This window comes from Xenopus laevis, chromosome 2L (genome assembly GCF_017654675.1).
Source record: "Xenopus laevis strain J_2021 chromosome 2L, Xenopus_laevis_v10.1, whole genome shotgun sequence".
Classification (NCBI taxonomy): Eukaryota; Metazoa; Chordata; class Amphibia; order Anura; family Pipidae; genus Xenopus; species Xenopus laevis.
Genome location: NC_054373.1, coordinates 149,145,231 through 149,163,195, shown reverse-complemented (window position 1 = coordinate 149,163,195; position 17,965 = coordinate 149,145,231). Strand labels below are relative to the sequence as shown.

At 42.3% G+C, this 17,965-nt stretch overlaps 1 protein-coding gene across 1 annotated transcript in view; it reads right to left on the bottom strand.

Annotated features, from left to right (window-relative positions):
* marchf9.L (membrane associated ring-CH-type finger 9 L homeolog) overlaps positions 1 to 15,106 on the bottom strand; it is a 150,547-nt gene extending 135,441 nt beyond the window's left edge. Inside the window, exons 1-2 of the mRNA XM_018247483.2 lie at positions 14,856 to 15,106; positions 12,042 to 13,159 (exon numbers count right to left, since the gene is read on the bottom strand). Coding sequence (XP_018102972.1) covers positions 12,042 to 12,365 — 324 coding nt within the window. The 5' untranslated portion in view covers positions 12,366 to 13,159; positions 14,856 to 15,106. The remainder of the gene's footprint in view (positions 1 to 12,041; positions 13,160 to 14,855) is intronic.
* Between the last annotated feature and the right edge of the window lie 2,859 nt (positions 15,107 to 17,965).

The window sequence follows — 17,965 nt, the reverse complement described above, 5'->3', positions numbered from 1 at the left end:
GTATATGATCCCAGTATCCAGTGTCACTCCCATCTTCTGTGATGACAACTTTGGGGATACAGTGTTTCATACTACAAGTGATGATAACAAAATTGCACCTTCCATTGAGGACAAGGAGTTCATAAAAATTATGGACACTGAATTCTTTAAAGACAACTCTAACAGTTGGGTTGCACCCTTGCCATTCCGCTCTACAAGAATCAAACTTCCAAACAATCATGAGCAAGCCATGTCCAGATTTGCCTCATTGCAGAGAACCCTTAAAAGCAAGCCTGAAATGAAAGAACATTTTATTGCCTTTATGAAGAAAATATTTGACAATGATCATGCTGAACCAGCCCCACCACTACAAGAACACGATGAATGCTGGTACCTACCTTCCTTTGGAGTGTATCACCCACGCAAACCAAAACAAATCAGGGTGGTATTCGACTCCAGTGCCAAATATCAAGGTACTTCTCTCAATGATGTTCTTCTCACTGGTCCCAACCTAACTAACAACCTTGTAGGAGTACTTATGAGGTTCAGAAGGGAGCCAGTTGCAATCACAGCAGATATCCAGCAGATGTTCCATTGTTTTATCGTACGAGAGGACCACAGAAACTTTCTCAGATTCCTCTGGCACCGTAACAATGACATCAACAGCGAAGTAATGGAATACCGCATGAAAGTGCATGTCTTCGGTAACAGTCCATCACCTGCTGTTGCTACATATGGTCTAAGAAGGACTGCTTGTGAAGGTAAATGTGAGTATGGTGCAGATGCTCAACACTTTGTGGAGAGAGACTTCTACGTGGATGACGGCCTTAAATCTTTACCAACAGACCAAGAGGCTATTGACTTACTCAGAAGGACACAGTGTATGCTTTCTGAGGCTAACCTCAGACTCCACAAGATTGCTTCAAACAGTACAGCTGTAATGAAAGCCTTCCATTCTGATGATCATGCCACAGAATTTAAAGACTTAAATTTGGGAACAGATGAGCCACCCATTCAGAGAAGCCTTGGCTTAAGATGGGACTTATTGCATGACACATTTGGCTTCCAGGTTACCGTGGCAGATAAGCCATTTACCAGACGTGGTGTCTTATCAATAGTGAACAGCCTGTATGACCCTCTGGGGTTTGTAGCACCCATCACCATACAAGGTAAATCCTTGCTAAGACAGCTATCAGAGACTGTTAAGGACTGGGATACTCCCTTACCAATTGAAAAGCAATCAAAGTGGGAGTCATGGAAGCATTCTTTAAAGGCCCTGGAAGAGCTTCACATACCTAGGTGCTATACTTCAAATTCTCTTGCTGCCAACAAGGAGAAAGAGAGCCATGTTTTCTCAGATGCATCTACTGAGGCCATAGCGGTTGTGGTCTACATCAAGGATCACTCAGAATCTACAACTTCTGCAGATATCTTCAGTATCTTGGATCCAGACAGAGACTTTGAGATTCATCCTGAAGTTTCCACCCTTGTCACAAAAAATGCTAAGGATGGTGCCACAGAGACTTTCAATTGGCCCATTACTTAACTTGTACTCATCTTACCCTTTGGGGATTGAACTCTGATTTGCTTCAACACCAGAGACTCCCATGGATTTTAACAGGAGAACCTACTAAGGACATTGGTTTATTTTACAATGCCATGTTTATTGCATTGGATGCCTGTTTTCCTCTTTGTTTTTCAGATCACAGGAAAGATCTTCAAGCAAAACTTCTCAATGTTTATTTTGCCTTTTCATAATTGCCATAATGTTTATTATTATATAGTGGTATCTAAAAATACCAGACGGGGAGTGTGCTGCCTCAGCAGTTAAAGTTATCAGGGTTAAAATATATATGTTTAATTGCTTATGTTTATATGCATACCCATTGTTATGCTGCCACCTGCTGACCAAGGCTGTATTGCAAGCTCTGTATTTCCTTGTTTGTAAACCCTCCTCCTATTCCTTCCTTATGTGTGACATCAGTTCCTCCCATCTTCCTCTTGTGTTCCTGCCTTCCATGAGTGAGGAGCTACAGCTCAGAGGTTAGGAAGGAAATATTCTTTTTGACCTGCAGCACTTATACATCCACTGCTACATTGTTTATCCACCTCAAATAAAGCAGCTTTGTGGACTACAAGTGTCTGGTGAGTTCAGCTATCTGGCAAAGGTTGCCCTCAGTGGTTGTTACAGCTCCATACAGGCCCAGCAGGGAGGTCTCACGGGGATTCAGCCATTATCTCAGCAATTGGAGTCAGAATAGGGCATAACATTTTCCCGGAGCTGAATGGCATAACGGAACAAATTTAAAGATAGACACAATACCTGCTTATTATATATTAGTCACACATTTTTTTGTATTATTTTGTATTATATTGTTCTGTATGCACAGTTGTTTCTTTATATCCTCTATGTTCTTTTGGCGGTTACCCCTCCCTTTCCTTGTAGATTGTTTTTTTATTTTTGTGGTATTTTCTTGAGTATTTCCTTTTTGCTTAATTTTTTGGTGATTTCAGGAATCCCAATTAAATATTATTAAATCAGTTGTATGGCCCTCTATTATATTTACTCATAACAATCATACCTCCCTTTCTTAAGGGCCTCTTCTGCAGTGTAAATAATGCCAACATATTTAGAACCTTTATAATTAGAGCGAGCGTCATGGTTCTCCAAAAAATGCCTCGTCTGATATAGTGAAAATGCAGCATCACTGAGCAAATAGTAAAACTTACTAGTAATATATAAAGATAAGATAGATAAAAACGTTATTAATTCCGAGGGAAATTATCTCCATAATCATTAGTAGAGCAGAGACAGTAATCTTTACATTGTTCCCAACATGTTAGTCTAATCTGTGCCCATTGTTTCAAGGCTAAAAATACACTTTCAACAGCATCTCACTATGTTTCAACTGTAGAGTTTAGGCAGTAAAAAATCTATTGGAGGGCCTCATCCAGACAGCAGACCTCCATCTGTTGCTGCAACAAAAATCACAATCCAGATTGGTGGTGATCTCCTTTAATTGTATTGGGAGTTGTGCTACAACAATTCCAAACATTACAATGAAAGTGTTGCAATAAATGACCACGTGACCTAAACGTAATGGACTTCTTAGCGCAGTATTGTGTATTCTGCGGACACTTATGGGCACATTTACTTAGCTCATGTGAAGGAATAGAAGAAAAAATACTTCGAATTTCGAACGTTTTTTTGGGCTACTTCGACCATCGAATTGGCTACTTCGACCTTCGACTACAACTTCGACTATTCGACCATTCGATAGTCAAAGTACTGTCTCTTTAAAAAAAAAGACCCCCTACTTCGCCAAGTAAAACCTACCGAACATCAATGTTAGCCTATGGGGAAGGTCCCCATAGGCTTTCTAACAAATTTTTGATCGAAAGAAAATTGTTTGATTAGATTCTAACGATTTTTCCTTCGAACAGAAATTGCGAATTGCGGTAAATCCTTCGACTTCGATATTCGAAGTCAAAGGATTTAACTTCAACAGTCGAATATCAAGAGTTAATTAACCCTCGATATTCGACCCTAAGTAAATGTGCCCCTAAATCTTTCTGAGCTTCACCTTTGTGGGAGTTATAGTGCAACTGATTTCAATTTCTGCTGCTGGGAATGGTTGATTCACGGAAGCATAATGTTGTGTTTATTGGTGTTTAATTGAATCTGGCATAATATTGGTCATTTCCCAGAATCAATAAACATTTTTACCCTGTGGGCTATCAGACTTCTTAAAGATTTTTGTGTCATTTTTAAGATGACAAAAATTCTATTTCCAATCATTTGTGGTTCATAGAATGTAATTAATAATAAGGGATCATTTGGGTGCTACTCTGTATTTCCTCGAAACACAAACCAGCCATCTTTACTGCCTACATCTCAGCCAATTACAAGCTTGTTCTATGTCTTGAATCCAATCTCAACAACCATAAAACGTCCAACCTCCTTTTCACTCCTATCTACAACATAGTGAATAATTAACAGCTGCTATCAACTGATATACTCATATATTACCGAGGCACGGTGAGCATCAATAGGATTCTAAATTTTGGTATTGAACGAATAAAATATTTAGGTTTTGACATAAAACGGGTAGATTTATCAAATAAATGTATAACTGTCTTGCAAAAGAAGCAAAGTAAATGCTCATAAGAATTTTTTAGGTACAGATGCTTAAATGAGCTGGTGACAGAAGGCGCAATAAGACAGACAAGCTCAGTGAGTTTTCAGCTAAATTGGCATAGATCATTCCATTTTGGACCCAAAATGATTTTTTATAACTACTTTGCTCAGACATTTGATTTGTCAGGTTAAAGTGTGGTTGGAAAACGATTGCATTGGTCGGTGTGTGAACGGTTCTGCTATGATCCAGCCTTCAAACCAAGGATTGGCTTAATAGACCTGTGTAGTTTAAAGGGGAACTAAAGCTAAAAAGGGGAACTATCTTCACTATCCCTCTCTCAGCATCTGTTTCTCTTCATTCTCTCTTCATGCAGCAGTTGGGTGTCAGATATTCATTGACAGTTAGATCCAATATATCTTATGGGGGGGGGGGGCCTTCCTTAGAAGATGTATTAGAGCGCACTCTATTAAAATCACCAGAGATAATCATGTCTCTCTACATGCAGGATTTGTACAAAAGGCAGTTATGTTTTAGATTTTGTTTGAACTGGAATCAGTTAACTGAATGAGACATCTGCTAAAAAAAGGAAGCCCCCCTATAAGATATATTGGATTTAACTGTCTGACTATCTGATGCCCAACTGCTCATGAATACAGAATGAAGAGAAACAGATGCTGAGAGAGGAATAGTGAAAATAAAATTGATTATTTTTGAAACTATGCAGAATTTTTAATTAATTGCATTTAGAAAGTTTCTTACTTCAGCATGATGAAGCCTATACAGTATTCATTTTTCATTTTTGCAATAGTTCCCCTTTAACTAAAGAAAATAGTCTAGAAATGTTGAACATTATATTTTGGACTTCTTTACTAGCCTAAGGCAACCACAGACCTTTAGCAGTAAAGTGTCTCTGAAGATGCCCCAGTAGCTCCCATCTTCTTTTCTGCTGATTCACTGCACATGCTCTGTGCTGCCGTCAGTTACTGAGCTTAGGGACCCACTCACAATATACAGTACACATAGAATAGAAATGTCACAATATAAGGCTGATTAGTAATTAATACAGATAATTACTACATGTCAGCACAGAAACCAGTGCAACTAGCAACAGAATTTAATAATCAGCCCTGTAGCATCAGCTTATATTACAGCCCAAACTCATTTTCTGCTTTATAATTTGCGACAACCCCTAAGCTTAGCTTCTCAACAGCTGTTTAGAGCCCACTGAGCATGTGAGTGTCACAGACACTTTCCAAGATGGTGACCCCCTGTGACTGGTTTGAAGTCCTGGATCATTGCTGCTATTGAGAAACTGAAACTTTAGGCTGGTGCACATTTTTAGTCATATTCATTTTTAGGGTCTAGTTCTCCTTTAAGGCCTACCAAATGTAACAGCAGATCTGCTTCCATGTCATTTAGGTTAAGTATCTACAGACATTGGGGCAAATTCACTATCCTGTGGAGTTGCGCTAGCGCAGGCTTCGCCGGACTTCGCCAGACGAAGTTTCACCAGGGCACCGATAATTCACTAAAATCAGAAGTTGCGCTCAGGGAGCAAACGGTAGCGAAGTTGCACTAGCGTTAATTCATCAAGCAAAGCGAAGTTACGCTAGCGATGCCTAATTTGGATACGACGCCAAGTTAAAGTACAATGGACGTATATGTAGCAGCAAATACATTACACTACACAAGCCTGGGAAAGCTTCATAAAATAAAATAGAGTTGTTATTTTGCCCTATTCATGTGCCCACTGTATAGTTTAGGTGCCATATGTTAGGAAATGTAGGGGGGAAGGAGGGTACCCCCAAAACAATTTACGATCTTTTTCAGCCTATCACCCTTAAAAAAGGAAAAGACGCCAGTGTTTTTTTGGGACTTTTTTTGAAGCAATCCCTATCTACTCTATTGCACTTTGCCTGGTCTGGGGTGGCGAAGGCCAGTTTGGCACATGAGGTAACGTTCAGTAAAATGCGCAAGTTAGTGAATCAGCGTAGTTTGTCCCTTTGCCATAGTGCAACTTTGCCTGGCATAAGGGTGCGAAGTAGCGCTAGAGTAGGTCCACTTCTCTAGCGAATTTAAGCCAGCACCCGTTAGTAAATCGGCGAAGTAAGGAAATTACGTCACGCTGGCAAATTTGCGCTAGCATTAGCCGCTTTGCACTTTAGTGAATTTGCCCCATTGAATCTAAGAACAATACAGGGTTACCTTTGTCCAAAGTGCCATACACATACCAATAAAATGGTACAAAATTTTTTTACCAAACTTGGATATTCGTGGGTTTCAAAAGAAGCAGAAATAGTATGTGTCCTGTGAATCTGACGACAGCAACAAAAGAGCAATCCTTTTCTTTCTTGTCATCTGCCAGAACTTTTATATTATGCTGCCTTCTACTAAGTTTTATTTATGACTTATATAGTTATATTCATTGTGAGCAAGATTCACATTTTAAAGTGTAAGACCATCTAAGTCCAAGGCAACATAACTGGTCTCTAGAAAGACTCAGAGTAGTTAGCTCACAGAAAAATTCATTGTTGGCATCATACAGCACATCCTAATAGTAACTCCCAAACACAAAGCCTGAGGTTAAAACAATACAAAACACATATTGGAATGTTCAACCTCAGACGACATGGCAGACACAAGGCCAAATAAAATTTCCAATGCAAATGCAGCAAACAGCCACTGATTACTGCAACATATACTGTATAACACCCTGAACATTACCTACTCCTTTAACTAGTTAAGGAACAACAACCTTAAAGGGATGCTGTTATGATTTTTATGGTGTTATTTTTCTAAGTTTCACTGTTTACATTTAGGTTGCCACCTGTCAGCCCGGTATTTTGAAGGGCTGCTCGGGTCAAAATTTCCTGCCCGGTTTTCCAAATAAGGGAAACCGGGCAGGACTCCCTTGATTGACACGGCGATGGGCCAATTGACGATCGGTGTGTCATAGCCCTGTCCCTTGATGTCACAGACACTCCCACCTACTTCATGGTCCCGCCCCCTGATGTCACACCTCGCCCCCCTGCCGGTCTCCCCTGTTGCAAAAGGTGGCAACCCTATTTACACTGCAGATAATTCACTCTACAATATAAAATGTCATTCCTGAACCAGCAAGAGTATTTTCTTTTAGTTAGTAATATTGGTGTGTAGTCAGCCATCTCAGGTCATTCTGCCTGGTCATGTGCTTTCAGAAAGAGCCAGCATTTTAGGATGGAACTGCTTTCTGGCAGGCTGTTGTTTCTCCTACTCAATATAACTAAATGTGTCGCAAGTGAATTGCCCTTTAAAGGGGTTGTTCACCTTCAAACAACTAGTTGTTTTCAAATAGATCACCAGACATAACGACTTTTTCCAATTACTTTCTATTATCTATTTGTCACTGTTTTTCTAATATTGAAGTGTAAAGTATAATTTTTCACCTTAAAGCAGCTCTGGAGGGGGGGGGGTCGCTGACCCTGTAAACTGTTCTAAATTGATACATTTAGTTGATACATTTCTTATTTTTGTCTCTGCTGAGCAGAATCTCTGGGTTTCATTACAGACAGCTGTTAGAATTGATACAATAGTTGCTAATACTCCAGAGATGCTGCTGAGAAATGTATCCAGTAAATGTTGCAAAATTGTAATAGTTTAGAGTCTCTGCCTGAATCTGGCAGGGTAAAAATTCCAGATGGATCGTGTGCCGCATCTGTTGTGATGTGGTCCCCCGATCCGACCGCCGGTATACCTGTCGTTATGATCCAATCGCTGGGACCTCAAGGTGGGCATATCGGGGAGAGATCTGCTCGTTTGGCGAAGTAGCCAAACGAGCAGATCTCTCCCCGATTTGCCCACCTTGAGCTTAAGCTGATCTCTCCGTGTATGGCCAGCTTTACTGGAGGCAAAACAATTCTATTAATGTTTAAATGATTTTTAAATGATTTTTTAGTAGACTGAAAGTGGATCTGTCACCCAGACATAAAAAGCCATATAATAAAAGTCCTTTTCAAATTAAACATGAAATCCAAATTCTTTTTTTTATTAAAGCATTCATAGCTGTTGTAAACTCATTTAAAAATCTCAGCTGTCAATCAAATATTGCCTGCCCCTCCTCTATGTCTTAGGCATAGAGGCGGGGCAGGCAATTACTTTCACTTTTTCATTCAGCACTTCCTAGATGTCACTGCTCTCCCCACATTTCCCATTCTCTTTACCATTTAATTATGTAACCAGGACATGGGGATGGACATCAGGTCCCCCATTCTGGTGCACAAACAAGACTCTGAGATGATACAAGGCTTGTCTTAATAACAGTGTCCACAAAATGGCCCGTCTGCTTGCTATAATTATGAATCCCCAGACTGAAGGAAACAAGATTCAAATAATTTATATAGTGTAATTAAAGTTCATTTTGCTTGACTAACATGATAAAATAGGATTTGGAATAATTTTTTTGGTTGGCGGGTCCCCTTTAAGGTATGGAGATCCAAATTACGGAAAGATGCCTTATCGAGCAAACCCCAGGACCCAAGCATTCTGGATAACAGATCCCATACCTGAATCTCTTATGTCTAAGGACAAGGAGTGATTTAATTTCCATTGCTTTTTTAAAGGATGTAACAAATAGCTACACTTGGCAGTAACAGCAATATTACAGAACATTAAAGTAGAAAATCTAACATGCTCATTTGTAGCAAATACAAAGGAATCAAAAGACTTGCACTGTGTTTGTATATAAGGGGTGGATATGTTATAGAATGTCCAATTCTAAGCAACTTTTCAATTGGTCTACATTATTTATTTTTTATAGTTTTGTTTTATTTGCCTCTTTCTTTTGACTGACTAAAAAGCAAATGTTCTGTAAGGTTACAAATGTATTGTTATTGCTAATCACAGTCTCTTATTCAAATCAATGCATGGTCGCTAGGGTAATTTGGACCCTAGCAACCAGATTGCTGAAATTGCAAACTGGAGAGTTGATGAATAAAAAGCTTAAATCCATATTCCGCCTCTTCCCCTGTGGATAACACAGCACCGCACCCCAGCACATGATTAAACACCATAGGGGCCCTAACAACAATTTCCAAATACAAACAAACCCTACCAGGCTCATATCCCACAGGTAGTGTAGGCAAGACAGAGTATGGCACACACAGAAAGTATAGGGAAGGCTGAGTATGGCACACACAAGGAGCATAGGGCAGGCAGAGTATGGCACACAAAGGGAGTATTAGGAAGGCAGAGTATGGCACACAGGGAGTATAGGGAAGGCAGAGTATGACACACACACAGGGAGTATTAGGAAGGCAGAGTATGACACACACAGGGAGTATAGGGAAGGCAGAGTAGGGCACCACAAGGAGCATAGGACAGGCAGAGTATGGCACACACAAGGAACATAGGGCAGACAGAGCATGGCACACACAAGGAGCATAGGGCAGACAGAGTATGGCACACACAAGCAGCATAGGACAGGCAGAGTATGGTGCACATGGCACATAGGGAAGGCAGTGTATTGAACATACATGGAGTATATGGAAGACAGAGTATGGCAGACACAGGGAGTATAGGACAGGCAGAGTATGGAGCACAGGGAGCATAAGACAGGCAGAGTATTGAGCACAGGGAGCATAGGGCAGGCAGAGTATGGCACACACACATGGAGCAGAGGGCAGGCAGAGTATGGAGCACAGGGAGCATAGGACAGGCAGAGTATGGAACACAGGAAGCATAGGGCAGGCAGAGTATGGTACACTCAGGGAGCATAGGACAGGCAGAGTATGGAGCACAGGGAGCATAGGGCAGGCAGAGTATGGCACACGCAAGGAGCATAGGGCAGGCAGAGTATGGCACACACATGGAGATCATAGGGCAGGCAGAATATAGAGCACAGGGAGCATAGAGCAGGCAGAGTATGGCACACGCAGGGAGCATAGGACTGGCAGAGTAGAGAACACACGGAGCATAGGGCAAGCAGAGTATAGAGCACAGGGAACATACGGAAGGCAGAGTATGGCACTCACAGGGAGTATAGGGAAGGCAGAGCATGGCAGACACAGTGAGTATAGGACCAGCAGAATACAGCACGAGACAGGGAAACCTATCAGGACCACTCGTTGACCAGTGGTCATTGACCAGGTCATTGTGTTGCAAATAAATACCCCCAATCTAATACAGTATTATATTGTTTGTTTAGCCACAGACAGTCAGACTGGCCTAGCAGTATATTAAAGGGGTTGTTCACCTTTGAATTAACTTTTAGTATGATGTTGCGAGTGATATTCTGAGACAAGTTGCAATTGGTCCTCATTTTTTATTATTTGTGTTTTGAGTTATTTAGCTTTTTATTCAGCAGCTCTCCAGTTTGCAGTTTCAGCAATTTGGTTGCTAGGGTCACCCTAGCAACCATGCATTCTTTTGAATAAGAGACTGGAGTATGAACAGGAGAGACCTGAATAGAAAGATGGGTAATAAAAAGTACCAAGAACAAAAAATGTGAAGCTTTACAGAGCATTTGTTTTAGAAGGGGTCAGTGACCCCCATTTGAAAGCTGGAAAAAAATCAGAAGTAAAAGATAAATAATTAAAAAAGCATAAAAAAATAAATAATGAAGACCAAATGAAAAGTTGATTAGAATTTTCCATTCCATAACATACTAAAAGTTAACTTAAAGGTGAACCAACCCTTTAAATACCAAAGGATATCCTGGTGGGCTAACAGAGGCCCATTCTTATTTTCTGGCACTACTTATATATAATTGCTGTGAAAGCGGTTCCTAAATGTGAGGTTCTATGGATTTATTTTCAGAGGAACTCACACTCTTGGCTTAGGTTCTATGGTGGGCCCAGCCCAACACTGAGTGGCCAAGCTTCTTCCCTCACATTGTTGTTGAACTACACCGCACAAAATCCCAACTCCAGCCAAAGGCCAAAAGGTGTCAATTTAGAGACATGGCACAAACTCTGTGACTCTGGCGCTCACATGTGAATTCTAATAAATCCAAGTCTTAAACCCACTGCTATTGCTTTACAGGACTGAACAGGCTGAAAACAAAGAAGGCAAAGCTTTCCCCCTGCACGTCAAACAGTCAAATCACAAGTGACTAGATGGGTATTAAACGCAAGCTGAAGGCATTGTCCTGGGCGAGAGCCTTTGTTGTACAGTCACACTGTCAATAGTCACTTCAGTCATACACATCGCAACATCACAGCACTGACAGCAATAAATTGTTTCTTTTTATCTTTCCACACAGAGGGCCCAAAGCACATTCTTCACCCAGACCTACAGCCCTGTGTGCCCAGTGTAGTGCCAGGACATGGACATTAGCCAACATTACAGTTTGTGGCCTGTGGTGGCTACAGGAACATTTGCTCAGGTCTGAGAGACTCCAGGGCAAGTGTATAATGGAACAAGATTGCCCTGCAGATAGGGTTAGTATGTTACCAGCCTGGTCAGTAAAAATGCTGCTTGGTGACAATGTTATTAATAGGGAAAACCCATAAAAATATAGGATGGCTGGTATTTTTTTCCAGAAAAGGAGGCAACCCTACCTGCAGACATGCCCACCATTATAATGTAGGATTCACTGAGTGTTTGGCCCCTGATTGCTACAACATAGATGCCTGGGATTGAGGTGAATGCAGCTCCTCCAGGCAGCCAGTGTACACAAACAATGATCCAGCATTATGGATTCCTGGACACACCCCAGGTCACATCTCAGTAACAATCCAGCATCACTGTCAGATCCCACTCCCAGACAAATGTAGCAATTTGCAGGTGAGCAGCCGGAGGTGGGTGGGCAACAGGGTCCCCCGTGCACTTGTCTCACATTATGATGAACTCCAGCAGACCCTTTACCTCAGGTGACACAGCAGCTCCCCCAGTCCCAGCAGTAAAATGAGCAGCAGTAACATGAGCAGCAGGACAGCCGGCTCTTACCTGCTCTGGGCCCTGGAAGCAGATCCTGCACTGGGGGCTCCTCATGCCACTGTCAATGCTGCTGCCCAGGGACACAGCGTCCAGCGCAGCCCCGATCCTTCCGTCCTTCTCCTCCAGTCCCAGGCCGCGGGATCTCGGGTCGGCCCCATAATATTCCTCGTCGTCGTCTCGGGAGGAGCAGTCGGCAAAGGGCGGCCATCCACAGCCACCGACCCCGAGTCCACGCATGGCCTGGTCCGGCTCCGGTTCGCTTGTCCCGGATCGAGTTAATACCAGAAGCTTCAGTTCATTGAAGAACATGCGGAGCCGGTACTTAAACATCATTCACCGGCGGGTGGCCCCGGGGCCCTGTGGCTGCTCAGAGTGACAGGAGCCGGGGGGAGAGACATGGGTTCAGCTCCCCAGTGGCCCGGTGGAAATGGCCCAGTGCTTGTGCCGGGGAGGGGGTCGCGCTGCATGGGCTTATTATCTCAGCGCACAACTGCGGCCCACGAAAACACTCGGTCCCCCGGTGACCCTTATAATGTGGGAGCGCAGGGTCCAGGCCACGAATGTGCAGCGGCGGAGATGGGGTCGGAGTCACGGAGCAAGTGGCAAATGTGACATAAAGGGAGAGACTGGGAGAGACTGGGAGAGAGGCATCAGAGAGGCATCACAGAGGCTTATGTTACACGCACAGCTCGGGCTCATGTGAGGGACCAGCAGTCTCCCCGGACATCCCTCCAGCCCCCAATAACCCCAGCGTTACACGAACAAAAACACCCAGAAACGAGGCGTCTACACCAATCAATCAGCGAGATGGGACCCAATCTGCTGCCCCCGAGGATCGCTGAAAGCAGTAGAAATGTTGTGTATAATCCAGCGGGGCGGGAACACGTCGAGATATAAATGCGCCGTTATGTCCAGCCTGGCGACCCCTCTATCTCCCCCTCCGCTTCCTCCGCTCTCTCCCTCGTCGGAAGCAAGAAGAACACACAGGGCTCCTCTATTGTCTCAGCAACATCCCCAGCCTCCTGCTGCCTCTCCCCATCCACTGAGCTCGGGTCTGGGAGCCGCATCACAAGCACCTGCCTCCTCCTCCTCCTCCTCCTCCTGCAGCCACATGGGCAGCCTCCTCTCTGCAAACAAGCACAGCCAGCCATGGGGGTTACACCGGGAGATGCACTGCAACACACTCATACAATGTACACACATGCAATACACACACATGCAATATACACACATGCAACACACTCATGCAATATACACACATGCAATATACACACATGCAACACACTCATGCAATATACACACATGCAATACACACACATGCAACACACTCATGCAATATACACACATGCAATATACACACATGCAATATACACACATGCAACACACATGCAATATACACACATGCAACACACTCATGCAATATACACACATGCAATATACACACATGCAACACACATGCAATATACACACATGCAATACACACACATGCAACACACACATGCAACACACTCATGCAATATACACACATGCAATATACACACATGCAACACACTCATGCAATATACACACATGCAATATACACACATGCAACACACTCATGCAATATACACACATGCAATATACACACATGCAACACACTCATGCAATATACACACATGCAATATACACACATGCAACACACATGCAATATACACACATGCAACACACTCATGCAATATACACACATGCAATATACACACATGCAACACACATGCAATATACACACATGCAATACACACACATGCAACACACACATGCAACACACTCATGCAATATACACACATGCAATATACACACATGCAACACACTCATGCAACACACTCATGCAACACACTCATGCAATACACACACATGCAACACACTCATACAATATACACACATGCAATATACACGCATGCAACACACTCATGCAATACACACACATGCAATACACACACGCTACACACACAATATACACATGCAATGTAAAAAACACACACATACACTATACACACACACAATATCCACACATGTAACACACACACACAATATACACACATAGAATGCAACACACATAATATACACACATGCAAAACACACACATACAACATATACAATATACACACACAATATACACACATAGAATGCAACACACACATGCAATGCGCATATGCAATATACACACATGCAATAAACACACACAATATACACACATGCAACACACACAAACACACGCAACATATACACTCATGCCAATATACACAAGTAGAATGCAACACACACATGCAATATACACACAGGCAATAAACACACATGCAATACACACACATGCAGCACACCCCCACACACACACAATATACACACATACAACATATACAATATACACACATGCAATATACACACATAGAATGCAACACACACATGCAATGCACATATGCAATATACACAGATGCAATAAACACACAAAATCTACACATGCAACACACACACACACACAATATATACACACATGCAACACACACCCATGCAACATATACAATATATACACACATGCAATATACGCAAATAGAATGCAACACACACATGCAATATACACACATGCAATAAACAAACATGCAACACACACACATGCAACACACACACACACACATTACACACATATGCAATACACACAAATAAAATGAAATACAAAGTCAGCTCTTTTGCATGGGGAAGCCTCAGCCTCCTTCTGTCATTCAGCATACATCTGTGCATATAGAATATTTTCAGTACACACATATATGAATACAGACATCAGTTTCTTACCATTCATTGTCTTTTGTGTCGGAGTGCTGCAGTCCCCATACACTGAGAGCTAATGAGCAGCCATAGAGGCGTGTGTTTTTATTGCACTGGGAGCAGCAGGGAATGGAAGGCTAGGAACTAAGGGCTGGATAAATATGGCTTGTGCTTCCGGTGTGGTGGCAAGTTAAATAAAACATGAGTATAGGGGGAGAGAGAGATGTGCTGCTGGGGGGCAATGGTCGGTGTTGGTGCTGCGCATCTGCAACAGCGCGGAGGGGGGTTGTCAGGGGTCCTGGCGTGGTGTGAGGGGCGGGAGATGTGAAAGAGAGCAGTGGCTAGTTACTAGTCTACCTGACGACCTGCTGCTGCTGTGCTTCTCCGGCAGTTGTGGGATGGAGGGGAGGGGTCGTTGCTGCTGGGAGTCGGAGCAACAACAGCTGGAGGGGCATTAGGGTGGAGAAATTGAGTGGAGCAACAAATAATAACCCCAGCACTCAGTGCCAGGCACTTTCTCTCTGATGTTTATTTCTAGCTGTCCTACCTTTCTTTTTGCCGGTGGAGGGGTTGTATCATTTCTGACTGAGGACTCATGCCCAAACTGCCCCACTCAGACACAATATGTACTAGTACCCAGGTCTGAACTGGGAATCAAAATAGGCCCTAGCATTTCAAGCACCCAAATAGTACCAGTTGGATACCAGTATAATACCAGTATAGCAACCAGCCAAGTGTAAGACTGCCACTCTGGGTTATGCTGCTGCCGCCTTGAGGCAGTCTGACTGTCTGACCATCCAGTTTTATTTGCAGCAAAAAGAACCAAAATGATTAACCATAGCATCAGTGGTGGAACTTGGGACCTGTGGGCTACAGGCCCAACTACTCCAATGAAAGTGTGGGAAATGGACATGGGATTGCTGGATAGTAGTGGGGGGCAGGGGTCACAGGTTAAATGGTCTGCTCCCTGCTTGTTACATCATTGCACACCATAATGTACAACTGGCTAGTCCTGTATAGGTGACCATATGAGTACTGATGTTGGTTCTATCAGGTCTGGGAGTTAAAATAGGCCCTGGTATTTCAAGTACATAGAGGCCCAAACAGCCCCCACAAGCCCACTATAAAGTGACTGTATAACAGCAGCCCTTGATTGTACAGGATGCAAAAATGTATTAAAAATTAGTTTGTATATAACAAAAAAAAAACACCAAGACATATTTAACTTTAAAATTGCAAAGTCTTTATTAAGAAATAACTTACCAATGATGGGTAAGGGGGCCCGGCCACGCCACACTTACTTGATTAGCCTAGCCCCCCATCTTTCTGAGAGCTGCAGAGGGCGGACCTGTAGTTGGTGCTTGCGGTGGGTGCAGCCCAGGGGTCCCAGGAAATTTTGTCATATGGGGCCCTGTGATTTCTGATTGTCCTGCTTACCAATACTCCACTTGTGCTCCGCTTCAGAAAAGGTGATCGGGTGATCCATCATGCGTTGCTAGATTTCTCCTCCCTTATAGGGAGAGAAATATAGCGCTGCACAAATTCTATTTGTGAATTAGCTTATTTCCCTGCCAAGATCTGATTGGCAGGGAAATAAAGCTCAAGCATGTACCTATAGCAGGGAGTAGAGATGGGGGCTGCTATCCCTAAAGCAATGGTAGGGCTGAAATCTAAGGTTTACAGCATCCCTCTTTCCAGAGAAGTCTGCAAGGTGGATTGGAGAAAGATCGACTACAGTTCCCACTGCTCCTAAACCTCTGAATGTCTTAAGTGCAGAGGACACAAGGCGACATGAATTTGAAAATAAAATATCAGAAATTGTTGCAAAATGTTTCCTGTTCTATTATTGGATGGTAATTCTATTTATGTCTCTGCATTTTATCCAGAGAAAATTATGGTCATAAACTGCCCAACACCCATTGCTATCGGAAATGGGCACCAAATAGAACTCCGTACATTTGGGGCAGCCACATGTTTAGGAAAACAATTCACACGTGTGCCAGTAGGTGGGCATCCCATACATCAGATATCTGTCCTTAGCTAAATTGGAAGAATTGTTCATTAATTGGTAAATAGGTCGTTAGATGGCGGTCTCAAAAGTCATCATGGTCGCAGAACATTTGAAGCTAAGTATCTAGGAAAGGGAAATGATTTCTTATACACAGATAATAACGGTGACCTTAGAAGTTGGAAATCAGACTGTTTCCTAAAATATACTAATGCTTCCAGTAAAATGTCTTTTTTTAAGCAAGTATAAATTATTCACTACAGGCATAATGGAAATGTGTAAAGCCTAAATACTGTCTCTCTAGGAAAAGTGTACTAAGGCAGAGCAGTCCTTGCTATGGAGGAGAGCGAATAATGTTTATTTATATGGTACAATCATTTCTGCGAAATAAATATCACCGAAACAGAGCCGTGGAAAGAAGCCCCCTGCTTGAGAATGTTCATACAAAAAACAGGATACTGGCAGAGGGAAGTTAACCTAAAACATACATGAAATACAGGTATAAGATCCATTATCTGGAAACCTGTTATTCAGAAAGCTCTGAATTACAGGAAGGGCATCTCCCATAGACTCCATTTTAATCAAATGATTCAAATTTTTATAACATGTTTTTCTTACTCTGTAATAATAAAATAGTACCTTGTACTTGATCCCAATTAAGATAAAAATGTATCCTTATTGGAGGCAAAACAATCCTGTTGGGTTTAATTAATGCTTAATGATTTTTTTAGTAGAATTAGGGGGTTATTTACTAAAACTCATATTTTTGTAGTCAGGCTTTTTGGGGCAAAAACTCGAATTTTTCGTGGAAAAAAACCCTCAAATTTTTCGAGACAAGGCAAAATCGTGGATGGGAGTTTTGTCAAGCTTTTTTTTTATTAAAATAATGAGATAAAATAGAATTTTAGTAAATGACCCCTTTAAAGTAAGAAAATCGAAATTATGGAAAGATCCCTTATTTGGTTCCAAATCCCAAATCCAGAGCATTCTGTATAACAGGTCCCATACCTGTATGTTAGAAATGGGACAAGTGTCTTATCCAAATTGCCTCTTTCCTCAGTAATATTTCAACCCGGTCCCCCCCTCGTCTGAGGGTAGGCACATGATCCACCACTTGATATTTTAAAAT